This window comes from Phoca vitulina, unplaced genomic scaffold (genome assembly GCF_004348235.1).
Source record: "Phoca vitulina isolate PV1807 unplaced genomic scaffold, GSC_HSeal_1.0 scaffold12, whole genome shotgun sequence".
Lineage (NCBI taxonomy): Eukaryota > Metazoa > Chordata > Mammalia > Carnivora > Phocidae > Phoca > Phoca vitulina.
In genome coordinates this window covers 45,542,666-45,570,255 of record NW_022589715.1, presented here as the reverse complement: position 1 = coordinate 45,570,255, position 27,590 = coordinate 45,542,666, and the positions used below count along the sequence as shown (strand labels likewise).

General features: G+C 39.6%; 1 protein-coding gene across 2 annotated transcripts in view; it reads right to left on the bottom strand.

Moving 5' to 3' along the window:
• The window catches only part of FBXO11 (F-box protein 11), an 86,510-nt gene extending 67,297 nt beyond the window's left edge, over positions 1–19,213 (bottom strand). The window contains exon 1 of one of the 2 annotated variants that reach the window (XM_032411023.1): positions 18,555–19,213. In XM_032411023.1, the coding sequence (XP_032266914.1) occupies positions 18,555–18,774 (220 nt within the window). In that variant the 5' untranslated portion in view covers positions 18,775–19,213. Of the gene's footprint in view, positions 1–17,597; positions 18,186–18,554 lie in introns of those variants that run through there. The other variant, XM_032411024.1, reaches the window with a different exon arrangement.
• Between the last annotated feature and the right edge of the window lie 8,377 nt (positions 19,214–27,590).

Sequence of the window (27,590 nt, the reverse complement as noted above, 5' to 3'; positions counted from 1 at the left end):
AATCCCCTTTCTTCCAACTTTCTTGTAATTGTCTAGTATTTTGGTTCTACCTTTAAAAATATTATACATATTTACAATCAATAGTCTACTTGATTTGTTAACATATTTTACCAATTCTTTGCTCATGATGTATTTATCCAATTCCTCCCTCTCTCTAGTTTACTATTCTTCTCTGCTCAAGTATATCCTTTGGTTCTTGCATCAAGTTTTTACAGGTGATGAACTCTTAATTGTTGTGTATATACTCATTTTGGGCCTCATTCTTGCTGGTAACTCAAGTTTAAATGGGTACAGAATTCAAGTTAAACAACTGTATTACCTCTACATTTTGAGGAAAGAGCATTCTACTAACTTCTGGAAATTATTGTTCTGGTAAACACACTTTAGTATAACTGATATTTTCGTGTAGGCACTCTGGTTTTTTTCATAATTTTAAAGAACTCTTTATTTTATTATATTCTACAATTTCACTATGGAGCATTTAGAAGTAAACTTTTTTTTTTTGTATTTATCCTGCTAAATAATTGTTCGTAATGTGCAGTATCAATATGGAAACTTAGGTTTTATTTCAATTGTAAGTCCTCATATGTAAAAGGGGTATGTTATCTACATGATGGGGGCTATTGTAAAAATAAAACATGAATTTACTGTCTACCTAGAATAATCAATAAATGATTGCTATTAATATCACAACCACTAAACAGTAGTTATTACCAAAATTGCTTGTTTTCCCATGGATATAAAGATATCTAATTGCTACTTAAGTGCTTTCAAAAACATTTTCTTGTTATGCTTAATATATAAATTACACATCATTTCTATTGTGTATTAGAAGTGCATACACTGATTTCAGATATCTATTAATATGGAAAATAGGTTCTGGTGAGTTTTCAAAAACTTCACTGCCAATTGTATTATAAATAAAAACATTCAGGACATTGAGCAAGATTACATAAAATACTATGAAATATTTAGTGATAATCCACATATTAAGCATAAATGGATCTTTATGCTTACATAAATGTAAATGACAGTAAGCACCTGAGGCTGAGATATTGGTAACTACCACAAAAGCATGGAAACTCAAAAACAAGTGATTAAATACTGAAGGAACCACTGAGTTCAAAAATTGGCAAGAATGCAAAAAAAAAAAAAAAAAAAAAGTAGCAAACTATATGATTCATTCAAGAACAATCTGTAGATAAGCCTGTCAAAAGAAGAATCATACCAAAAAAAAGGGGGGGGGGGCAGCCAAAGTACAGAAGACTTTGAATCTGGACTAAAGATTATTCTACAGGTGGTAAAGCCTTGAAGACAGGAGGGTGCCTAACTCAACTTTAAACGTCTTTCTGGAAAAGAAACACCAAGACAAAGTAAACTGTGAGATGAACAAAGTATGATGACAGAGTTAAAATTCTGTCCTGGTAACTCTTCCATGTTCTCTGTCTGGCCCATTTCCTCTTACTAAGAATATCCTTTTTTTCCCTTTTCTTTATCTGTGACATACTCATTCTTCAAGATCTAGTTTAAGCATTCACTTTCTCTAGCAAGTCTTTTCAAACCATTTCAGCTCTCAGACTAGTTTGCCCTCCACTCTTAAGCATTTCATGTATACATTCATTCAATAACATTTAACCTCATACATTAATGGTGGGATTATTTTTTTAAAAAAACAAATTTGGCAACATTTATCAAACTTTAAAATGCAAATATCCCTTTAATTCAATAACTCACTTTTATGAAACCAAAATTGTGACATAAACATGTTAAGATATTTGTACAAAGATGTTTACTTCAATACTTTAATAGCAAAAAATAACCTGAATATTAATCAATAGATGTATATTTAACATAAATCATGGTCCATTCATATAATGAACTATTCTGCAACTATAAAAAATAAATGAGGTAATTTTAGATTTATATTGACACAGAAAAATGCCCAGGATATATTTAAGTAAAAACCAATACTTAATTTACAAATTAATACATATAGTGTGGTTTCTTTTTAATAAAGTATGCGTATTTATATACACATACATTAAAAAAAAACTCAACAGTAAACATCCACACACAGTTAAGAGTTACCTCTGGGGTGGGGTAGGTCAGGGGAAGAGAAAAGAATAGACTTTTCCTTTAAATTTTATATACTTCTATATTCATTAATTCACTGAAAAATCACTTAAAAATTTCTAGAGTGCCAGGCACTCATGATAATACCATTTACTTGGCACTTACACATTAAACATTGAGAGAGAATATTTTATGTTCCTGTTTACTGCACTAAAACATCCTGAAGGCAAGCTTTTATTTTCCCACAGTAACAACCATAACAACGTACAACTAACTGTTTACAGATTCACACAAATATGTAAAAGTATTTAAAAATGGAATGAATAGGGACGCCTGGGTGGTTCAGCTGGGTTATGCAACTGCCTTGGGCTCAGGTCATGATCTCGGGGTCCTGGGATGGAGCCCCAAATCAGGCTTCCCGCTCTGCGGGGAGTCTGCTTCTCTCTCTCCTTCTGGCCCTCCCTCCACTTGTGCACACTCGTGCTCTCTCTCAAATAAATAAAATATTTTTTAAAAAAAGATAAAAATGGGGATGCCTGGGTGGCTCAGTCATTAAGCATCTGCTTTCGGCTCAGGTCATGATCCCAGGCTCCTGGGATCCAGCCCCTGCATCGGGCTCTCTGCTCAGCAGGGAGCCTGCTTCTCCCTCTCCTACTCCCTCTGCTTGTGTTTCTTCTCTCACTGTGTGTCTTTCTGTCAAATAAATAAAATCTTTTAAAAATAAATAAATAAAAAAGATAAAAATGGAATGAACAGGTTCATATCTAATTCATGATAGTTGCTGCTTCTGAAAGGGTAGAAGTGAGAAGGGAATGGGATGAAAGGTACTTTTTAGAAAGAAGATTCAGCTCAATAAGCCATATTTTATGTATAATTTTTTCATAAAAACTCCTGATATTAATCATTTGTATGTTAGAGAAAGTGCAAGTTTTTTTCCAGTCGATTATTATTTGCCTTAACACTTTATTAGCACCCTTCATTGCACAGAACTTTCCATTCATGTAGTCAATTTCTTGATGTTTCCTTAATGACTCTGATTTTTTTTGGCACTGCTGAGGAGTGCCAAAGTACTTTCTTCTAATTTCTTCTATGATTTTCTAAAAATACTGAGCTCTTACTTGGAGGACATTATGTTAAGTGAAATAAGTCACTTAGAGTAGGGCAAATACTATATGATTCCACTTACATGAGGTATCTAAAACTGAACTCATAGAGTTCAGTAGAGTATAGGATAGTGGTTTCTAGGGGCTTGGGACGAAAAGGAAATGAGGAGTTGCTATTCAATGGGTATAACGTTTCAGTTATGCAAGGTAAGTAAATTCTTCAGATCTGATGAACAACTTGCCGATAGTTAACAATATTGTATTGTACCCTTAAAACTTTGTTAAAAGGGCAGATATCACGTTAAATATTTTTACTTTAGTAAAAAAATTTTTAATTAAAAAAAAAGCTCTTTAACCATTTGAAACGTATTTTTTGGTATTGTACAAAGTAGGAAATTAACTGAATGCTTCTCCAAATGAATAATCAATAGTCTCAATATCGTTTATTGATTAATAATTTCCTTATTGATCTGAAATACCATTATCATAAATTGGCACTTGAATTCACAGTGGAAAAGAACTTTGCCCTGGGAATCTTTACATGAATCTATTATCAATATGGTTCACCTTATACTGAATAATATAACTGCCTTTTTTTTATACCAGTACAGACTTAAAATATTAAGTCGATCTATAAGAAATAAGCTATTAAAATTTACTTGCATATCTTTTTTAAATTACTGAGTACAAGTATTCTAAAAAATTTTTTGTTTAGTTCAACTAAGGAATTACAGAAAACTATCAGATCAATAGGCTTAACAAATCACTAAACTGAAAAATGAACAGAATGATAATAAAATTCTGAAACAAGAACAGATAGTACCACCATCACTGACTGGGAGTCAGTAGACCAGGGCTCTAATTCCAACCACCACCTTGAACAAGTAAATAAACCTCAAGAATTGGGACTATAGTTTTATATCCAACATTCTATAATTTCTTACTAATTTACCATCGCTAAGGTAATTAAAGTATCTAATCCTAATAGCTGACACCAAAAAAGCAAGGTATATAGTCTTCTTTAGTGACCTACTTTAGATGTTTACCAGATGTTCTTTACACCAGGGTAAATCATCAATCTAATAATTTAAATTCGTTTCCCCCAGCTATTTCTGAGCATACAGAAAAATAACTGAGCAACATCCTTAAGAATTACTTTCAACCAGGGCGCCTGGGTGGCTCAGCTGGTTAAGCTTCTGCCTTCAGCTAAGGTCATGGTCCTGGAGTCCTGGGATCGAGCCCCATATCAAGTTCCCTGCTCAGTGGGGAGCCTGCTTCTCCCTCACCCTCTCCCTCTGCCTGCTGCTCCCCCTACTTGTGCTCTGTGTCAAGTAAGTAAAATCTTTAAAAAAAAAAAAAAAAAAAATTACTTTCAACCACGTGAAAGGCTTAGCCACCCTTTAGCTTATCCCTCTTTAGAATAACACTTAAATTTTTCTAATAGACGCGGTGCCTGGGTGGCTCAGTAGTTAAGCGTCTGCCTTCGGCTCAGGTCATGATCCCAGGGTCCTGGGATCGAGCCCCACATCGGGCTCCCTGCTCCGTGGGAAGCCTGCTTCTCCCTCTCACGCTCCCCATGCTTGTGTTCCCTCTCTCGCTCTCTGTCAAATAAATAAATAAAATCTTTAAAAAAAATTTTTTTTTTCTTTTTTTAAAGATTTTATTTATTCATGAGAGACAGAGAGAGAGACAGAAGCAGAGGGAGAAGCAGACTCCCAAGGAGCAAGGGACTCAAGGGGGGCTCGATCCCAGGACCCTGGGTTCATGACCTGAGCCGAAGGCAGACACTTAACCATCTGAGCCACCCAGGTGCCCCCCCAAAAAATTTTCTAATAGAGATATTTTTCAACCACTTCAACATTTTACAAGTCTTATTACTATAAAATGGTATCCTGTGTTTACACACACACAAACACACTTTAGGATGATTCATTCAACTGTAGTCCATATTGTTTTCTGCTATACTTAGTTCTAGTTCAACATTTCTAAGCGACTACTCACTTTTTTGCTGTTTCTACAAAGATGAAGGCATTTTTTTTTCTTTACAGACCATTCAAAGTAATTTGACTTCTATTCTTGGTTTTTCGGGTACTTAACCCCAGCCCATTTTTTTTTTAATCTATGAACTTAATATGCTCAATAGCTTAAATTAGTAATTATATGAACAAATCTTGGTCCAGAGAAGGAAGCTGAAGGGAAACAGAAATAACTATTTACTAAATGTCTATCCGCAAATGGTTAGCACTCTTTTTGTAACTTGTAGCTTCCATATAATACAACTTTTAAAATTTTCCCAACTACAACACCAATATGACTCCTTCATAAAATAAAAGCTGTATTTAAATCCACCTATATTCCTCTTGTTCCTTCTTCAGCTACCAAAGTCACTGTTTCAGGAAAATACTGTAAATTCATCTGTAATCAGCTCTTCATAAAACTATGTTGATTACTATCTAGAATCTACACTTAATGACTGATCTGCCCTAAACCTTATCAGTAACCCCTACTTTTTTTTTTAAGATTTATTTTAGAGAGAGAGCATGTCGGGGGGGGGGGTGGCGAGAGAGGGAGGGAGAGAAAAGCAGACTACCCACTAAGTGCTGAGCCTGATGCTGGGCTTGATCTCGTAACTCTTGAGATCATGACCTGAGCTGAAAGCAAAAGTCTGATGCTTAACTGACTGTGCCACCCAGGTGCCCCTAGTAGTCCGTACTTTTATTTTTATTTTTTTTAAAGATTTTATTTATTTATTTGAGAGAAAGTGAGCTAGCGAGAGAGCACAAGCTGGGGGGGGGGGGGGGGGGAGCCAGAGGGAGAAGCAGACTCTCCGATGATCAGGGAGCCTGACACAGGGCTCAACCCGAGGACCCTGGGATCATGACCTGAGCTAAAGCATACGCTTAACCAACTGAGCCACCCAGGCACCCCAAAGCCCCTTTAAAAACAAAACAAAAACATTCACCTACTTCAATGAAGATTTTTAGTATATTTTCTAATAAAAAAATGTTTTCTCTTGGTTAAGGTTTACAAGTAGTCTATAAGATGATCAAAAGACTGGTCAAATGTGAGATAGATGAGTTAATTCCAAATCTAATAACTAATTTTAGGCTGCAAAGACCCATATTTTTTGAAAGCCACTGCAGGTTATTTATTCTCAAACACATTAGGTCCCACAATCCAAAACGTTTAAGAATACAGTATCTTAGAAAGGGAAGGTTGGTTTGTTGTTTTTTTTTAACTGGTAATGGTGAAACAATTTCCCTTAGCAATCTGTTTCAACTTAATAAATTGACAGTCATTAATTCTTTCAGGGCTAACTCCAGTTTTGTGAAAGAAAATATCTTTCACATAAAATTACCAAATTGACATGAGTCCATACCACCAGGGTACAAAAGAAACAGCCACCTGTTATGACCAGTATTAAGTTCTGCTTTTCTTTCTAACAGTTTGTTTTCACACTAAATTTCCATCATTCAGCCAGGCAAGTAATTAAAATACTGTTTCTATGTATTTGTATTTACATAACCTATGGTCACAAACTTATCCTAGAAAGACAGAATCACTGGCTCAAAGTCTCAAGTAACCAATTTGTTTTTAATTCTGAATTCTGACTTTATCATTATCCTCATCTCCTATAAATGATATATATAAGCAATTATTATCCTCATCTCCTATAAATGATATATATAAGCAATTATTATCCTAAAGTTGCTGTGGATACAAACTAAAAATGTCCATAAATTAATAAGCAGTTAAAACACAGAGCACTGAGAAATGTAAAATTTTAAGCTCTTACTCAAGTTTAAAATGACCTTTGTGAGAACTTTATCATCAGACCAAATACTTTAAGTTCACATCACAATAACAACTATTAAAATCTTTTTAAAAATACAAACCTCTTTCCTTCCAGATTCCATATACAGTGCAGAAATATAGAAGGAGTAACAAAGAGTAACAAAAATCACCTCACCTCCACCATTCCAAGACACTGCTAACATTTCACCAAAAATTTTTAGACACTTCACAAAATCAAGAGTGCATATTCCAAGTTTCAGAGAGCGTACTGAGTGTGTTATCAATACATGTCTATGATTGGTATGTAACATTTTTCTAGTCCTCTAAAACCAGACTTAACTTTACAAAACCTGGACAAGCTCACTAGACCCAGATGTCTCAGCTTAGTTTTTCAGCTTTAAAGATTTCAGCTAAAAGGTTCTCAAATCAAATGACTCAGAAATAGAGGATAGGTTCCCTGTGAGACGTTGCAGTAGAGACGAAGACAGCATCAGAAAAAAAATCCATAAAGGCACCCTGAGTTACAACTACTTGTATGTGGGACTACAGATGCTATGAAGAAAATTAAAGTGTTGTTTTATCTCTGCAATTGAAGATCTTAGATTCTGGCAACATAATCTAATTTAAACCTGTCTACTTTCAGTTTCTAGATATAAAGGCAAAACAATGAATGCAATGAAGAAGGAAGACACCATGAAAACAAGATGAATGACCCCAACTCCGCAGGTAATTTCCTTCACTAGCCACATGTTTCTTTCTTAATCATATACAGAAGCATGCTATAACTTAGCTTAAACTTTGGGCTGCAACAACTTTTTTTTTAAGTAGGCTCCATGCCCAACGTGGGGCTTGAACTCACAACCCCTATATCAAGAGCTGGACGCTCTACCAACTGAGCCAGCCAGGCAACAACTTTCTAATTGTAGCACAAACGTAATTCGATAAATGATTAAAGGGTAGAACATGTATCAGACAGCAGGGGGTCATAACAAACCTTCATCTTAATAGCATTTCACAGATGACTCTCCAACAGTCTCGGGTCTTAGAAAAGTGGACAGATAAGGTTACAAACAAAACTCCGGTGTGGTATATGTATGTATGTATGTGCGTGTATGTATGTATGTGTGTATCCTTAAAAATATTTATCAGAAGACAATGAAAACAATATCAACATGCTTATTTTCAATTCATTTTGATTTTGAATGTTATTTAAATTTAGTCTCTAACTCAACCATAAGTTCCATAAAAGAACCATGTCTGTATAATAATACCTAACAAATTCAGATCTCAATGATTATACTGGTAATTTAAATGATACAGAAAGTTTTAGAGCATCTCAGAAGTCACCTCATTCAAAATCCCCTACTTTAGAAACTGGATTAAGAAACCATTCTAGAATTTTTTTTTTTATCTTTGGTTTTACTAAATTCAAATTAGTTAACATATAGTAGATATGGGGTAGAATTTAGTGATTCATCAGTTGCATGTAACACCCAGTGCTCATTATATCAAATACTCTCCTTAATGCCCATCACCGAATTACCCCATTCCCCAGCAACCCTCAGTTTGTTGTCTATAGTTAAGAGTTTCTCTAAAAAGGGCATCTGGGTGGCTCAGTTGGTTAAGCGACTGCATTCGGCTCAGGTCATGATCCTGGAGTCCCTGGATGGAGTCCCGCATCAGGCTCCCTGCTCGGCAGGGAGTCTGCTTCTCCCTCTGACTCTCCCCCCTCTCATGTGCTCTCTCTTTCTGTCTCAAATAAATAAAATCTTAAAAAAAAAAAAAAAAGTTTCTCTAAAAAAAAAAAAAGCCACTTTGATGAAAAAGCTCAGGTTCCTTCTCCCCAAACTTAAAAGCAACATTTACTCAATGTGGCTATGTTATTTAAAAAAGGAAGGAAGGAAGGAAGGAAGGAAGCAAGGGAGGGAGGGAAGGAGGGAGAGAGGAAGGAGGCAGTCTCCTCCACACTGCTGGTTGTGGACAAGAAAGAACCACTGTTAGCACTAACACTGATCTGGTAAGTGCTAAAAGATCAGACACAAAATAGTAAGATCTTACTCTTTTTGGTATCTAAGGCTACCGTACCATCAGTTTCAAGCAAGCGATTCGCAAGCGATTCCTTAAAAACAGAACCCCGTCTCAGTCACTGATGGCCTGTTCTGGGGATATTTGTATGGTGGGGAATATGAGCTTATAAACCACTAACTATCACTTCAGCAGCACAGTTGAGGAGGAAGCCCTTTTACACCTTCTTCTTATACATCAGGAACTGACAGATCTGGCCAAGGACTAGAAAAACAACTTGAAAACAAAATGTGCCTCAATTTTTCTATGAAAGTTTTATAATTTTATAATTTTATATTTATAATCATGATATGTAGGAAAAAAGTGAAACAATCAACCAAATAAAAGCAGAATATTTTCACAAGAGTTAAAAGGATAAGCTTAAAAGTAGTAAGGAACAGGATTCCAAACTGAAATGGAGAAACAAAAGTATGGCAGCAGCAAAAAGAAAGAATTTTTCGAATGAAGGCTTAGAATCACACATAAAAGTACACAGTATTTTTGAAAATTCCTATATTTAAAAAAAGATTTCCTTCCTCCTCAAAATAACTCAACTTACAACCTTTGGGGAAAATTATAGTATATTAAGTTAATTGGGTAAACTTTCTAATGCTGGACTTACAGCATACATACCAAAAGACTTAAGAAAAACACTAATATCTGAAATAAAATCGTTTTAGCAACATTACTTATGAGATGCCATATTCATATCTGTCTTAAAGCTATTTTACTTCCCATGTAAATGGAAGCTCTGCCTCTGAGAAAAGATAACGGTATAATGTTGAGGTATAAAACTTACCAGGAATGTGTACATGTGTTCACCAAAAGATATACATAAAATGCTCATAGGAGCACTATTTCTGACAGCCAAAGATGAAAACTCCATTAATCGTACAATGAATAAATTGTAGTATACTCATACAATGTACTATTATACAGCAACAAGAATGAACAAACTATTGCTACAAGCAACAACATGGATGAAACAAATATTGAGTGAAAGAAGCCAGACACATAGGAATACATACTGGGTGATTACATTTATATAAAGTTCAACAGACAAAACTAATCCCAGCAGTTAGAAAGATAGGGTTGGGGATAATGAGTGGGAAGGCCTGGAGGGTGGCGGGGGGAAGGCCGGGATGGCATGAATACCACTTCTGGGATGCTGGTAGTGTTTATTTCTTGATCTAGGTATTACTGGCTACACAGATATGCTTACTTTGTGTAAAGTCATCAAGCTATACACCAATGATTTGTGCACCTGTATACTTTCATTAAAACCTTAGTTTAGGGGCGGCCTAGGTGGCTCAGTCGTTGGGCATCTGCCTTCGGTTCGGGTCATGATCCCAGGGTCCTGGGATCGAGCCCCACATCGGGCTCCCTGCTCCGCAGGAAGCCTGCTTCTCCCTCTCCCATTCCCCCTGCTTGTGTTGCCTCTCTCACTGTGTTTCTCTCTGTCAAATAAATAAATAAAATCTTTAAAAAAATAAAATAAAAAACCTTAGTTTAAAAAAACCTAATAAAATTATTTTGACAATTTAAATATAGTTATATATAGTATACGTACATAATTATATATAGACTGTTTCTAATTCAAATTACCACTAATTTAAATGACCCATACATACTGCCACTCCTACCTGCTCTAATTCTTTTTCTTCTCTCCATCCCCATCCCCAACCCAAAATTAAGTCTTCTGAAAAAATAAAAAGTGAAACTTTTAAGAAAAATTTTAGGGTCAGAAGTAGATTAGGAAAAACAATAAATGTGTAAGGTAAGTGATTCTTGCAAGACTCTTCTACCCCTACATGCTTATTTTGTCTATGAGGAAGCATTCCTATCCAAAAGGTCTTTGTCCAAATCACTTATTTCTATCTCTTTTACTGGGTCTAAAATACCAAAATTTGACTAAGTGATCAGTTTCTTAAAAATGCAAATGCATTTCAAAGGATTATGAAGTTATCAGTCATACAACTGTTCAGTAGATCTGTGGCTACTTTTAACAGAAAAATAAGTGATTCCACAATTTCTTTTACCATACAATCACTTTGCCAATAACATTCAATTTGAAAACACAGTGTCCTCACCCACCCCCATTTCTTTCAAACACTTCTTTGATCCTTTATCTCTGCCATGATACAAACCTGGAATAATTTCTACTTTCCATTTGTTAAATTCTACATCACTTCTAATTTTCCTTAAAGCCTGTTTTTTTCCCCAAGGATGTATGATTATGTGGGAAGAAACAATTACTAATGACGTATATATACCAACACTGTCCAAATCAAAATATAACAGGTGAATTAAAAAAGAGTTCTATGTTCTTCCTCTTCCCCACTTGCTTCCTCCTAAGTGTCAGATTCTCATAAAGCCATGTGGTCTTATACATACTATGTTATACACTCTGGATGTAAGATACAAAATCAATACTTGAGTGTAAAAAGAATTCTCATATCTAAACTCAAGTCAGCAAACTAGCAAAGGCTAAACTGATTTAAGTTCGTTATCAATACACGGTACTAAAGAAATCAATGCCAAAGATTGAATCCCTATAATAGCCAGTTAATTCCACTCTGAGGAAAAAAAAGATTTTGACACAACCTAACTTGACCATCTGGAAAATGAGTGTTGTTGCACACCAGAAGAAAACAGTGAAGCTAAGATTTTCACTATTACCAGAAAAATAATTTTAAAGCACAGGTTATTACTCCATTTCTATCACTCCATTTCAAAGCTTTGAAAAAACAGAAAAGTAGGCTCTCTTCACAAAAAAGATGAATGGTACCTCTTCTCTCATAAGATGTGGAAGTATTCCATAATGTTTTTAAAGGTTTAGCCACCAGTTGAGAGAACAGTATTTAATCATTTTTTCTTTTTCTTTTTTTTTTTTTTTTTAAAGATTTTATTTATTTATTTGAGAGAGAGAATGAGAGAGACAGCACATGAGAGGGGGGAGGGTCAGAGGGAGAAGCAGACTCCCCACCGAGCAGGGAGCCCGATGTGGGACTCGATCCAGGGACTCCAGGATCATGACCTGAGCCAAAGGCAGTCGCTTAACCAACTGAGCCACCCAGGCGCCCCTTTAATCATTTTTTTTCTCCTTTTTTTGAACATAGTCACAATTTTCCATTCGTTACGAGGGCTAAACATTTGACAACTGGGTCTTTAGAAACTGGGGAGAGTAAGCCACTAACATACAGAACTTAAATTTGCTTTAATATACTATCTTATTTGGGGTTTTTTAGAACAAAAAAAATACACAACATATTCATTTTTAAAGAAAATATTTTTGATATTTCCTTAAACTAAAATAAATTATATAAGAGAAGTTAGTTGGTTTCATTTCTCTATTTTCTAAGGATTAAGTTTACACACATTTCTTGTGTTAACCTAACATATATAAAAGCCCCAGGCTAGATATCTAAAGACATCAAGCTTTGGTGACAAAAGGATATTCAGTCCACAAACCTGCCAAAATTACCACTGAAGAATGACTGAACTCATATTTTTTTCCTTCCTGAAATAGTCTAGTCTATAACCATGAGCTAAAATGACTTAACACCTTTTACTCATAACTTATGAGTTATGCAAGGGAAATCTACCCCTTTTTGTACAATGAATGCTTAGTGATCTCAACAAGCTGGAAAAACATGCTGGCCAATCAGTGCAATCTCTTCTAGAGACAGATCTACATTAGAGGTAAAATTATGATCAGAAGGTTACTTAGAAAATGTGAAAGCAGGGCGCCTGGGTGGCTCAGTCGTTAAGCGTCTGCCTTCGGCTCAGGTCATGATCCCGGGGTTCCGGGATCGAGTCCCACATCGGGCTCCCTGCTCAGCGGGAAGCCTGCTTCTCCCTCTCCCACTCCCCTTGCTTGTGTTCCTGCTCTCGCTGTGTCTCTCTCTGTCAAATAAATAAAATCTTTAAAAAAAAAGAAAAAAAAAAAAAAAAAGAAAATGTGAAAGCAGATGTTTAACAATCAATGGCATCAGACTACTGTACCAGCTTTCAGTAAAATAGAGGGGATAAGATAGGGGACAGATGTGCTTCAAAGGCTGTTATTCCGTCCCCTAAATGTGATGGAGACATTCTGCCAAACGCATTTTGTTATCTCCTCTTGTTCATGGGAAGACTCAGTGATATAAATCAACTTTGAAATTCTTCTCTATTTACTATGAATACTCACTGCTGATTAATGTCTATCTTACAGAATTGCTAAAAGGGTTAAAAGACCTACTGTCTAAGAAAGTATCTGGCATAGACTCTAGTACATAAGCAGAAAGACACCTATGTTTATTATTATTCTCAATACCAATTTCTTCCGTTTCCTTACTTTTTCTTTAAAGAATATTTCAATTCATTCTTATAATTATAAACCAGTCTCCCTAAGGTTATACAAAGTCACCTAGATTGCATTTTCGGGTATGCCAGAAATTAACGACTCATACACATTTTATCTCTTGGGTTTAGTTTTATATACAACTGATTCCATTCCTTACTATTATTTTTAATATTTTTAAAAGCTGCCATCCACTGAGCATCTATCAAGTGATAGATACTTAAATCTCTCAGCAATAATTTTTCCATAAGGCAAGTATTATCATCCCCATCTTAAAGATAAAGAAGTAAGGCTCCAAGAGTTTACACTGCTTGCCCCATGTCAAACAGCCTGTTGATGGTGTAGCCAGGATTGGAACCCCCATTTAGCTAGCTGTAACTCTGAGCTCTATCATACTGCCCAACTGTCTCAACTCTTATATTTTGCTTCTTTATAATTTTATTTTCAAAGGCTAACAACTACAATTTGGGGGTACCTGGTCAGCAACCTCACATAAACTGGAATTCTCTGGAAGTTGAGAATGCAATTCAAAGGGCTGATTAAATTAGTAGTCTAAAACAAAATAACCCTTCAGAGACTAGTGGGACAAGATAAACACAAAATAAGAGTAACTTATTAGTTAGGAATAAATTGGAGGACAATAAAAAACCTCAAGTTGAAATAATTCATTATTATAGATTGTTTAGCTTCAAAATTAAGACAAACGGTGGTTGGAGGGGGGGGCTCAGAAAATACTCACTAGCCTTGAATTCTGACAAATTTAAGTCCAGGGGTCCTAACAGGTCAGGATCTACTGGTAGTTCTTGCTTTACCTGGTAGGTCTCCAAGCTGGCTGATCTGTCCGTGGGTTTGCCAGAACTTCCAGTAAAGAAAGAGAAAAGCAGTATAGTGACAACCCATAAGCCTCATCAGCAGGCATTGTCACTATCTCATTCCTACCCCTCAAATAATTTGTAAGCTTTGAGAAAACAGGCTCTCCTCCCCAAACACACACAAAAATGGGTTACATCTCTCCTTTCATGGATGTAAAAATTTTGAAGGTTTAGCCACAAGAAGGGAGAGCAATGCCCCACAGTACTTAATTCCTAAAACAGGAAAAAATCATGTCCCTTGTCCAGAACTCTTCTATCAAAAAAGGTTGCAGAAGTTCCTTATTCTTGTATTCTGTAAGTTCCTTATTCTGAAGAACCTGAAGGTAAAATATCATGAGCTAGAATAAGCCCACAGAAAATATGATTAGCATGCATGACTAGAACGCTAAGGAGTTTCCTGGCTGCTGCATATTACAAATAATGTAGCTCCATCAGGAATATTTCATGTAATACTATATGAACTCAATTACTTCAATAAGTTTAGTTAAAACAAAACCCTGTAGTTCCAGGGTCACAGGTGAGATTTTTATTCCATAAATATGAAATTAAAAAGACTGATTACTATTTTACTCTGTATAATTATTGCAGACTAGAAATTAATAGCAATACCCATTAATATATTGTATTCACTAAATTTCTTTAACTATAAATTATTACATAGTTAAAATTTCAGAACTTCAAAAGAATCTTATGAATTTTCTAGCCAGAAAGAAATTACACCTATTTTCAAACACTTCCATATCAAGATTTTCAGTTGGCAAATTTCATCTTTTATTAAAACATAATAAATGAGAAACTAATAATAGTGATTGATTCCAGGTAGGAGAATCCAGTATGTGAGGCAGGTGTAGGCAAGAAACTCTGGAATTTTAAATTATGTGCATTTATTACCTATTCAATGTAATCAATTTTAACTACAAGCTAAAAGTGCTCAGAATACATAGCACTTCTTCAGGCTTATTATAAGCTTTCCTCATACTTCTCCTAGAAAAAGACTACCAAAGAGATATTAAAATAAATTCAGCAAAACAAGTTGCAAAAGTGAAATCCTTGTAGGATTTTTAAAAGAAAAGAAATATAAAAAATCTAACCCCACACTACTTCCAGATTCACTCAGTCTGAAATGTATTATCAAAGTGTCCCTAATTGCAACACAAATTACTTTCTACTAAAGTAGTATGTGAAATCCTAAACTCTGGAACTTAAGCTAAAAGACCAAAACATATAATGATTAGTATTCCATCTTAAGACAGTGGGCCATTTCAGATAACATGAGTGAAGACAGCATTCCATGAAACACCCAGGCCAATTATTTCCCAATGTGGGTTATAAGTAATTCTCCCCCATGGAAGGCTTTGAAAAGTCCTTATAAAAATTCACTCTAGAAGACTATTTCTTTCTACTTCAAACATTGGCCATTACATACACGAGAGAGAGAGAGAGAGAGAGAGAGTGTGTGTGTGTGTGTGTGTAAGGACATATCAAGGAAGTTTTTAGACGAATTAACTTGTGGGTGAATAAGCAACTAAAAACCAGCCCTGACAAAATTTTTGCCTGAAAAAAAATACTATCTTGTAACTGTTCTATTACCACTAACAAGCCAAAAATCCATCCTTTATGTGAAATACACAGACTGATTTAACTTGTCTTAAAAACAGTGAGTCTGACTTCAATTCCTGACCAGGAAAGCTGTCTGATCCACTATTATGTAACTCTATCCAAACTCTAATGTAAGAGTTACATATCCATTAAGAGTTAGTAAAAAAAAAAAAAAAAAAAAAAAAGTAAAACACACACACGTGTTAGCTGTAGTTCCTTAATTACCTTGTCAAAATTATGAAACCCAGCATATTCTTAAACAAACAACAACAAAACCTCTCCTATCCAAACCAGAAATAGTGACTCCGCATGCTCCATAAAACTTTTAAAATAAAGAGTATTCCTTTTGGCTAACTTCTGATCATTATGTGAACTGTACATTTTAAAAAAGTAATCAAATTGCCAATTTTTGAAGAATTACATATTTTACATAAATCTGGCAAAAACTTTATTAGTCTTTTAATTTAGCTTAATGTTTTATTCATTTTAAAGCCATTTATTTGCCCTCTGAAAGACCCACAGTCTTTTCCCTGAAGGCTAATCAGCAAGTTCTTTTCCCCTCTGTGCCAACATAGAATCTCCAGAACAGTTTCTACTAGCTGCAGCAAAGCAACAATTCTACAGTGCATCTGATTTACTATCTGGTTAGGTACATACTGAAATCTTGATTTCATGAACATCTTAGTCAGCTTACGCACATGAATGAAAAGAAAATTGACACTCTGGCATGTCAATGCCAACAACCAAGTCACTTTACTTCAAAAGGAAACAGACTTTAGCAGCTAATAATTCACACAAATGAAGAAAAGTATCCAAGATAAAAGTACCTCAACTAAGTTTGAAATTACACACACCGTGAAAAGGAGATTCAGAATAAATATTTTAAAATACACAATGAGACTAAATTAAGTTTGGCCAAACAGATTTAATTCCGCCCTAATGGTATGAACAAATCAGTACATCTTGAAAACGCTTACTTACTTCTAGCAATTAAATCCTTACTATGCCAGGATTTCAATCTAGTGTCACTGTTTTCTCAAAAAATTTTGTGACACAACATATAGTGAAAGGAGACGAGTATTATTTGAATGGAACACAGGAAAACCCTGATATGCAAATGTGAAAGGAAATGATGAAACTACAAATATTTTTAATTTACAAAAAAATGGTAAATGTATCAAAGAATCATTAAAACATATTTGCCAATAATGTTACACAAGACCTCTAACTGGCTTGAAACATCACATTCTTTCAAGCAACATATAGCAAACTGCTTTCTCAAGGACTATCTGTAACAGTGACTAGTGAAAACCCTTTGAACTATTTTTCAGATTATCATCTCTCTTTTCCATTTAAGTATTTTCGTCAAGTACAACACTGAAACAGTTTTTAAGGAAATGTATAATTTTTAAAAGCCATTTAATCTCAATTCCCTTAATCAAAGGAGGTGTGACAACCAACGCATGTAAAATTAACCTTAATCCTCCAACGAAAACACGCAAAATGTCTCCTAACAATTCCCCTCCTCCTTAAAACAACAACCGTACACATAAATATGGTACTGACCTCCACCCCCACTGAGAGCAGCTAATTAATAAAGAGAATAGTTACGTTTGGAGACCAAGGTGCAACACCCTACCTCATAAACCTCCCAAAATAACCACATCATCAAACTAGAACTGAACATTATTTTTCCTAAACCAAGAATCCAACCCCCGGAAGCCTCAGCCCTTAGACAATGGTGGTTACCAGACAGAGCTGCACAGTTGGGTCCAAATGACACATTTCACTAGGCCTTGGACACAGCACACACTCACACTCTCCCAAGGGCCCAGTTGGAAGGAAGGGGCGTTCAAACCCCACTAGGAGACGGAGGGTGGCACGGTGGCGTAAGGGTTCGCTAGGGGAGGACAGGCGAGAGGGGTGGTCGATAGAGCGGAAGGGTAACTGCACCGCACGCGAGGGAGGGGGCTGGAAATGGCCGATGGATTCTATATTTATTTATTTAAAGGTCTTGATTTAACGGGTCCTTCCCAGGGGTTCTGTAACGAAAGCCAAACTGCGCAGCAAACACTGTGGGGTTGGGAGAGTAGTCGCTGCTCCCCCTACCCCGTGACTAGGGAGGGGGGTGGGGGAAACAAGTTCCCCGGCCAACACCACAGACCACTCGGATTCCCCCCCTTCCCCCTCCTCCACAGGAAGGGGGAGGCTAACAGAGAAAAGGGGGAAAACAAGTTCCCCAGCCAGCCCCATCGCCCGATCACTCCCAGTTGTTCCCCCCACCTTCTGTTAGGAAGGCGGAGGCTAAACCGTGGAAGGCAGTAGAAAAGGGGGAAATCCCACCCTCTGCCTCCCCCCACCCTAGCCACCAACAGACTCCTGCGGGGTCCGTGAGCCAGGCGAGAAGCCAAAGGATGGGTGGGGGTAGAGGGTGCCGAGCCCCCGCAACCAAACAAAGCGCGGCCTGAGCGAGAGCCCGGGCGAGTGGGGAAGCCGCGGCTTTTCCTGCCAGCCGGGGCCCGGGCCGGGCTGACACTGCGGCACCGGCGGACCCGCCTCCGCTCAGCCTCCGTCTCCCACCCCCGGGGCGCACAGGCCACCCCCGGGGCGCACAGGCCTCCCCCGCCCGCCCCGGTCTCCCTCCCCGCGGGTCCCGGCCGGCCGGCGCCCGAGCCGGCGGGCGGCGGGGAGGGAGCGCGGCCTTACCCCGCTCGCCGGCGTTGTTCCGCTCCTGGGGCAGCGGCGGAGGCGGCGGTGGCGGCGGCGGAGGCTGCTGCTGCTGCGGCGGCGGCGGAGGCTGCTGCTGCGGCTGCTGCTGGGGCGGCTGCGGCGGCGGCTGCTGCGGGGGCTGCTGCTGCTGTTGCTGCACCGGGCGCGGCCGCGACACTCGCCTGGGTCTCCGGTTGGCGGCTCGGACGGAGTTCATTTGCCGGGCTGAGGTGGCGGCGTTGGCGGAGGGACACACACACACGCACACGCACGGCGAGCTCCGGGGCAGGAGAAGGGGGTGGGGAGGGGGAGGAAGGAAAGGGGGCGAGGGGAAGGGGAGATGGGAAGGGCGGAGGGGGCGAGCGAGACCCCGAGTCCAAGAGAAAGGCCCGCGGAGACAGAGACCGAGCGAGGCCGGGCGGGCGGGCCTGACGCACGGGGAAGGCCGAGGCCGCCGGGCGGGGCGGCCGCGAGGGACGGAGACAGAAAGACGGGCAGAGCGAGAGAAAGAAAGAAAGGGCGTCCGCCCGCCTGGGGATCCCGAGGCGAAGCGCGGCGTCGGCGGGTGAGGAGACAGACTCCGGTCCCGCCGACTCCCGAGCGGCGTCTCCGGCGGCGGGGGGAGTGGGCGGGCGGGCGAGGAAGGGAGAAGGAGGAGAAGAGAGGGAGAGAAGGGAGGGAGGGAGCAGGGGGCGCCCGGCTCTTTTTTTTCCTCTTCCTCCCCCCACACCCCCTGAAAGAGATTTCTGTGAGGAATTTTTTCTCTCTTTCTTCGGCCTCCTCTCTCTCCTCCCCCCCCTTCTCTCCTCGGCGAAGGGGAAATGAGTGTGAAGGGAGGAGATAGAGGGAAAAAGAGGCGTCGTCGTTCCTCCTCCTTAAAGGAACCTTTCCTCCTCCTCCTCCTCCTCCTCCTCCTCCTCAGCCCCGTCGCCGCTGCTTCTGCTGCTGCTCCGTGGCAGGAGGAGCCATTGACACCGCCGGAGCCTCCACTCGCCCAGTGGGTCCCTCCCCGCCGCGGGGCTGGCCAGGGGCGCGGGGGAGGGCCGCGGGGCGGCGGGGGGAGGGGTGAATGGGCGGGGAAGCAGATGGGCGGGGATTCCAGCCAAGCAGCCAATGGAGAGCTCCCATACAACCTTCAGGCCAATGGGGTCTCCGCTCTTATGGCGGAGTCCCTTCCTTCAACGCCCTGTTTCCTCTCTCGGGTTTCCTCCCTCCCTCGCCGAGGAGGGGGAAGGAGGGATGGGGGAGTGTGGTGGGGCGGGTGATAATGGGGAGGTATCAGGGCATATAATAGAGCGGGGGGTGGGCGAAGAGAGCGCTAGTGCGTAGCGACGATTCTAGGAGAGGAGGTGCTCGGAGGGAAGGGCGGGGGCTGCTGATGTAATGGGGAGAAGTGATTAATCCTTTGGTTCGCCTTTTCAGTCCTTCCCCCCCCACCACCACCACCTTCACCCGATTTTTTAAGCAGGAAAAAAAGTGGAGCCAGGGAGCCGATCCTTGGTAACTCGCGTTTTCTGTGGTAGGTAGGTTCAAAGTGTGAGCTGTAGGGAGCGCTAGAGATTCTGTGCCCTTTAGCCCAGCTGAGGGTATTTGCAAACCTTGGAGATCCAATTCACTGAGCTTTCAGCTTGTAACCAAAGTTTGGAGTACTTTCCTAATCGTAGCCTAAGAAGAGTCACCTAAGTCTCGAAAAGGTTTTGGTAAATAGGCAATAGACCTTTGGTCAATTTCTTTTTTGGAAACGTGGTCTATATTAATGTTCAGGAAAATACTATGTGAGAAAAGGAGGGAAGTAAATGTGCTGAGGTTATGATTGTTTATGTGATTTAAGAAAAAAATTTTTTTTTAGATCCCACAAACTCAAAGGAAAAGGAAAAACCCCAGGAGGAATTATCTTTTGTATCTGTATCTGGTCCCCTCAGCATAATCTGTCCCCAAGGAAAACGCGTTTTTATTCCCTAGCTTTTGTTGTGAAGACGGAAAAAGTACCCTTTCTCAATTCGCTTCGCTCTCCCTTTTGTTTATCATTTTATGGATGTGGTAAAACTGGCAGTTTACCTGATTCTCTGGTTTTCAGACCTTTGGGTGATTTCTGTCTTGAGTTTGATCAATTGCTGCTAGGTTTGAGATAGATAATTAAGCGGTTTACAAAGTATGATAAAGGCTGAGAGGCAGAAAAGTGTGTACTTGGGGAAAGAGGGGAGTGAAGGGCAAGGACAGATGAATCGTTATTGTGCAGGGTGTTTGAATCCCTGATTTGATTATGTGACTCTAGGCAAATTACCTTTCTAGATAATGAGGGTTCCTCACCTTTTAATAACTTATTTTGGATGACATAATCCTCTTTTCAATTTTTAAAAATTCTGTAGTTCTGAGATGATCTCTTTGGTCCTGAAAATGTTGAAACTTAGATCTAAGTTTCCTTCTCCAAAAATTATTTGAGGAAGGGGTTTGTTAGAAAACAACTGAAGAACTCCAGATTTTTATGGTTGTTAGCTAGGTGCCAATGGGTAAAATTTTAGATTTGGTTCAGATAAATATAAGGGGAGGGGGAGGAAAATTACTTGCTATTATACATGTAGGTGGATCCATAATTCTGATTTTTCTGAAAATTTACTTTTTTATTCAACAAGCACTTATTGGTTCCTTCTGTTCCATCTGCATTACTATGTAAGGTGCTATGGGAAATACCAAATAAAAGGCAAAAACCTTGGGCATAAAGCTTTTGTAATTTGGCATGGCAGAGGTGAAGATTTACTTATATTAATTCAGATGTACAAAAAAAATATAGCTTGTTTATTTTCTGTAATGTTTAACCTTCTCGAGTCCGCACATTCTCTCTCTTTTTTAACATAGATGTTGAATCTTTGAGATTTACCCACCTCCCTCTCGTTCCAAGATATGTATGAGGGTTGAGGGTTGCCGTATAAGGTGAATAGATTTCATATCTTTGGTATCCTAGATTTTATTATGACAGTTCTCTGGCATGTGGCAGTAAGATGCCTTGTTCTAACAAAACCAGTATATTATGATCATGATTTTCTGATAGGTGGAAGTAAAGTGTCTCGAGAAAGGAAGTGTCTTTTTCTAATTTACACAGTGACTGGTGGGTTGGTAGCAGCCCTGAGGGCTGGGTAGACTTACATGGCATCAGCAAAGCCCCACTTGCCACCTCTTGTGTTATCCACACAAGGAATGGAGTGGCTGCTATGGTCTGAAAGCAGGACTGATAGCCCCAGAGGCAAAACTGGTCATTTCTGTTTCTTTGAGATATCATGCCGGTTCCTTTACTGAAGTACATACATGAGCCATTTGCTGTATGTACTGCAGCCTTAGTACTGACTGACCCCTGATCTCTGCAGGTCCATTGATTCTCACAGTGCCATTCTCTCTCCTCATGGAGACATACGGGAACTTCCCGATTCCCCGAACACCACGTGTAGGCTTTGATGAGCCAGGAGCCTTGCTTTGGGCTTATCTATTGAGCCATCTCCCTGCGCCAATGTTGCATTATTCTCCCTACGTCATATTGAACATGTCATTAAGCTGAAAGCTGAGTTTCTAGAGGACTCAGCCTCCCATAGGCATGCTCAGGGAAACGAACCACTATCCCCTGTTTCCTTGGATTTCCCCAAATCTATGTGAACTGTATACCTCCAATTGTAGTTTCCACCCTAAGAAGGGGTGGAAGGTAAGCACGCTGGGTCTGATTACCTCTTCCTTGTATCCCTTTTTTCTTTCCATCATCCCTCAGGGCTATAGGAGATGAATTTTTCTCCTTCTTGTATGTCAGGAGCTTTCCTTATGTACCATATCCTGTTCATTCTTGTGATGGCATCTGCTCTGCTCCCTTTCTTGGAGCCATGATGGCTGATGGAGTGCAAGAGAGAAACTAGTTTAACAATAATGGAACACCTATTGGGAGATAACAGAAAGTATTATCCTATCCCCATATCTGTCGTTCCTACATATTTTAGTCTACCTCATGGGATTAAATGTTCGAATCTTCTTTGTGCAAAAGTGTTCAAAGCCATCTTAAAATTGTGGAACTTGGGAGTTGTTAGAATGGGCCTTGGAGATCATTTAATTTTTATTCCTGTATTTGACAGACTGGGAAACTAAAGTTCAAAGAGGTAAGGTGACAAAACCAAATCCCATAACTGCAAAGTTACTGTCTGTCAGTACAGTGCCCATTCCATTCACAGGTATTTATAGGCTCAATTCTTCCATAAAAACCCCAAGTATTCCAGATAGTGTTATCCATTGCCAGGTCCACCTGTGTTAGTAAATAATCCCGTCAATTAGCTATTATAGAAATTATGTATGACAGAAAACAGGAGAAAAATGTGAAGGGGGTTTTTATTTGGGATGGGAGTCTCCCAGAATGAGTGCAGTAGACACTTAGCATAATTTCAGAGGACTAAATTCCCTCCAGGTTTGCTCTCTCTTCAAGAACATTTGTGTTTGTTTTTCTCAACTAATTACTGGTGCTTAACAGGTTAGTGTACTTAAAATTATTTCTTTATAAAACCTATCACAATAGCAGTAAGAAAAAAAAATAAGCCCTTGAATCATTTTAATACCTGGCAGGTGATATTTGCTGTGATTTTTATTTTTTTATTTTTATTTATTTATGTATGTATTTATTTTTTTATTTTATTAACATATAATGTATTATTTGTTTTAGGGGTACAGGTCTGTGATTCATCAGTCTTACACAATTCACAGCGCTCACCATAGCACATACCCTCCCCTACTGTGATTTTTAAATGGCAATTTTTACCATGTCAGAGATTCAGCCTCCCTTTCCTCTGTCATGCCATCATCTAGTCCCAAGCCATCAGTACTCAGTCAGTTACATAAGACACCTCAGAGCTGCTCACTCCTTTTATGTCATTTAGGAAATTAGTTTGATCTGAATATGGTTTTCCTGAAGGAATAACCAGCTGTTTAAAATATCCTTGTTAGAGTATGAATGACTTATCTCACTAAGCTGCAGAAATTCATTCTTTAGTACATGCTCAGATAATATTTTATCAGTTAGGCAGTGAAAATTAACTTGGAGCTAAGGATTTAAACTTAATGTATATGGGGGAAAACCTGGTAAGCACGCAGTCCAATGATACTTGTAATAGAGGTTATCTTTAAAGAGTTATAGATTTGAACTTTAATACCCTTCCCTGTGGAATATAATAGAGACATAGCACTCTTAAAAAATTAATTATGTGCAAGATTTAGGATGGGCTGTGATAGGCAGTTGTAAATCTTTATTTTTGCTTTTTAAAAGCAGAATCCAACTTCCAAGCATTGAGAGAAGATGAGGCCAAATGATGGAAGTGTGTTATATTATGGAAGAACTGGTAGGTGACCACCGTGTGGGCAGATGTCAGAGCGGAAGACCAACCGGGAGCTCTGCCACTTACTAGCTGTCTAGCTTTGGGCAAATTACTTAGCCTCCTGTGCTTTAGTTCCTGCATCTGTAAAATGAGGGTGATAATAGTCCTTCCTTCACGGGATTGTTGTGAGGACTGAGTAAATCAATACCTATAGTACGCTTGGTGCGTAGTGGGGGCTCAGTAAACTGTCAGCCACTGTGGCTATTGCCATTGGTGCTGGTGTTATTTCAGGCCTTACTCGATGACTTTCAAAACTACACAGACACGGGACGCCTGGGTGGCACAGTCGGTTAAGCATCTGACTCTTGGTTTCCGCTCAGGTCATGATCTTGGGGTCGTGAGATGGAGCCCCTCTTCGGGCTCTGTGCTTAGCAAGGAGTCTGCTTGAGATTCTTCTTCTCCATCTGCCCCTCCACCTCTCCACCCTCTCGAAAATAAACAAATAAATAAAATCTTAAAAAAAAAAAACTACACAGACATTATATGTAGGGAAGCAGGTAAGGCTCTTGTTATAAGGAAATGTGCCTAAAAAATGAATACTACTAGATATTTTTTTTACAAGGTACATTGGAGACAACACCAAAGGGAAGAGTCAGTGAAGATCAGGCATGAGTTGGTGGGAGACCTCCCTGCAGGATTTCTCCACTCAGGCAGTATTTGAACTGAGCATCTTATGGCAGATGCAGAATGCTCTGGCATTTTTTCACTATGGGAGCCTCTCAAGTGAAAGTCTAAGGATCAGTCAGGAAACGAATGCATAGGCCTAGCAAGAAAAAGAAAGGAGACAGCAGTTGGAGGTTTATCTGTGTCAGTGGAAGAGTTGGCTGTGTTTAAGTAACAGGTTAAAATTTAAAAACTTGCTTGGGCCTCCTTGGAAGGAATTGGAATGATAGAAAGACATGGAACAGGAGCAGAGAAAGAAGTGGCAGAAATTAATACACGAAGTAGTCTAAGTTACTCAAGGACTGGAGAATCTGAAAGCTGGAGGAAGTGGGGTTTAGGGGAGGAGCATAGGTCAGAGGACATATTAGACCCCTCTGTGATCCTGAGATAATCACTTTGGGAAGCATCAGTAGAAACTTCAGATTCAGGAATCTGTGGAGAGTGATAAGCCAGCTAAGATACGTTTCAGGAAAGCGGATCTTGCTAGCAAAGTTAATAGACCTAAAGAGCTCTAGAGCAGGAAACAGTGGGTCATAGAGCAACTGGGTCATAAAGTTTAAAGAGTCTTGGGCCTGGAGTGGACAAATGCAAAGAAGACCAGCTGCAAGCCTATAAGCATGGACTACAAGGTCACCTATTATAAATGTGGGGTGCTGTGTTCACACATGGGGAAGGAAGCTATGTCACTTGATAGAGGCCAGGCTCCTCCGTTTGACATGTCTTTCAGGCTAGGAACACCAGACTCAAAAAAGAAATGGAAATAGAAGTGTTCAAAACATTAGAAGAGAAAGAGGAAGATTTGGGTGTGATCCAGACATTAGAGATGCTGCCACTGAAAACCTCCTCATGTCTCTTGGCACCTAATTGGACTCTATGTCCCTTCTTGAAAGAATCTCTGGCAAGGATGAGGATTAGTCTTAGACCAAACTTGCCCCGATAGCTTCACATGTGCTCAGTTGGATGGAGGGTCCGTAGGAAAAAAGGAGGTTTTTTTGAGGAAAAGGAGGAAGGTGTTGTATAGGAAGTCAACTATGTCATTAAAAGCAACTACATTCTATGTCAGAATTAACCTCTTGTTTGGAAGTTTATCGCAACTGAATTTAAATTCACATGTAGCAGTTGGAAAACTGACATGTTCTAACAGGCATCCCTGCAAGGTGGAAACCAAAAAGCTGTTCTCTCTTCAGCCTTTGTTTCCTGTGCGTTATTCCCCTTCCCCCAGGTAACAGTCTGCTGCAGTCTCTGATGGGCAGCAGCAACGAGGGGCTGTCTGTTCACGGGGTCCTAGGAACATCATCTTCTTTGCAAACTGCTCTCACTGCAAAAGTCACATTTGCTTCTACATTTGTAGGACTCGAGAGATTTGGGTGGGTTACTGCCTTCTGAAGGTGCTACCCCTTCAGGAAGAAGGCTCAGGGTACAGTGGCTGCTGAAGGAACCCACGCCCCAAGGCACTTGAAGGAGAATCTTCTGACAGGGACTGAGAGGCTCAGAAAACCAGGGAGAAGAGTAACTGGACTTTTTAAAGTCTTTGGAGTTCAATTTGCGGTAGAAAGAGGAATTCATTTGGGACTTGAATTTCTCTCTTCCTGTTGTTGTCATCACTCCATTTTTAATCATTCTGTGTCGTTTTATTTGGACTTTTGAAAGTAATCTTCTTTGTTGACCAGTTTCGGACAGTGTGACTATGTATGACTTCAAATGGGAAATGCAGTAGGGAGTGAATATTTGGCCGAGGGTGCAGTGTGGCCTTGAAGTTAAATTGATTAATGATCTGTTATGACCCATTACAGAAACCCTTAGGGGGACCAGTTTACCTGTGCATCTCAGTGGTCCCAGGAAGTTATAGCGAGGAGCAGTGGTAATGACCAGGGGAGCTGCTGATCTCTCTTAGTTGGACAATCTTGGCTGAACAAACATTTGCTTATTAAGCCCAGTTGTTAAAGAGAAAATAAACAATGGGGTGGTGGTGGTGGGGGGGGGTGTTCAGCTTTTCTGCCAGAGCTCACAAAGGAGGAAACTTCCACTCCAACCTTTGCCTCTGTTTACCCTCTTGTTAGAGCCTCCCCACATGGAAGAAGTGACTTGTCTGGTCAGAGACTCTGGGGACACTAGAGGGAAGGATCATGACATTGAAAGACACTTTCCTTTCTTATGAGCCCTAGTGCTGCTTTTTTATTTCCTACCCGGAGGAGTAGTAGGCTGCTTTGCACCTATTGTCTCCAGGGGAGTGAGGGTAGGGAGGTAGGGATGGGCTATCTCTGGTAAGGAGGCCTCATTGTCCCCCTCTCCCCTTCCTGTTCTCAACTCCATGGGTCTGGCAGGCCAACGTCATCCTAGCACCTGATCAGGTAGGTGGACTTGTGCTCAGCTATTCACACCTCTCTCTCAAAGTCTTGTTCTTATCCTCACTCCTACTCCTTTCTTCTGGCATTCTTGAGGGGGTCACAGGATTTAGATTTGGGGTTGGAAAAGCAAGAGGCCTCACTTAGACCTCCTGGCCTGTGCCAGCCTTGATCCAAGCTTTAAGTTTGGGCATTTGCCTGCTGACCCAGAAAATGACCCTGGGGTTCTCATTGGGGCATGGACACAGGTGTGCATGTTCCCTCAAGTAAGTTGATCAGTAGAAGAGGTGGGGCTGCTAGCATTTGAATTTGGAATTCTACCCCCAATTTTTAACACTGTTTTGGGGGACAGATGGTTATTTTCTACATCTTAAAGCCATGAAATGTATCTTGCAAGATGTTGCCTAGTTCAGAAATTCCCAAAAGAAAAATGAAAAGAACAAGAACTTCAGAAAAGTTAGAACTGTTTTTGTGACACAGAAACTGGAAAAAAACACAAGACCGTGTAAATATATTTTGAGCAAGATTTTGTAGTTATAATTTACCTCTATGCTTGGTGAGTAACTATTGCTGTTCAAGTTATAAATGAAAAATGTGAAATGAAAGACAATTCCGAATAAGTGGAAATA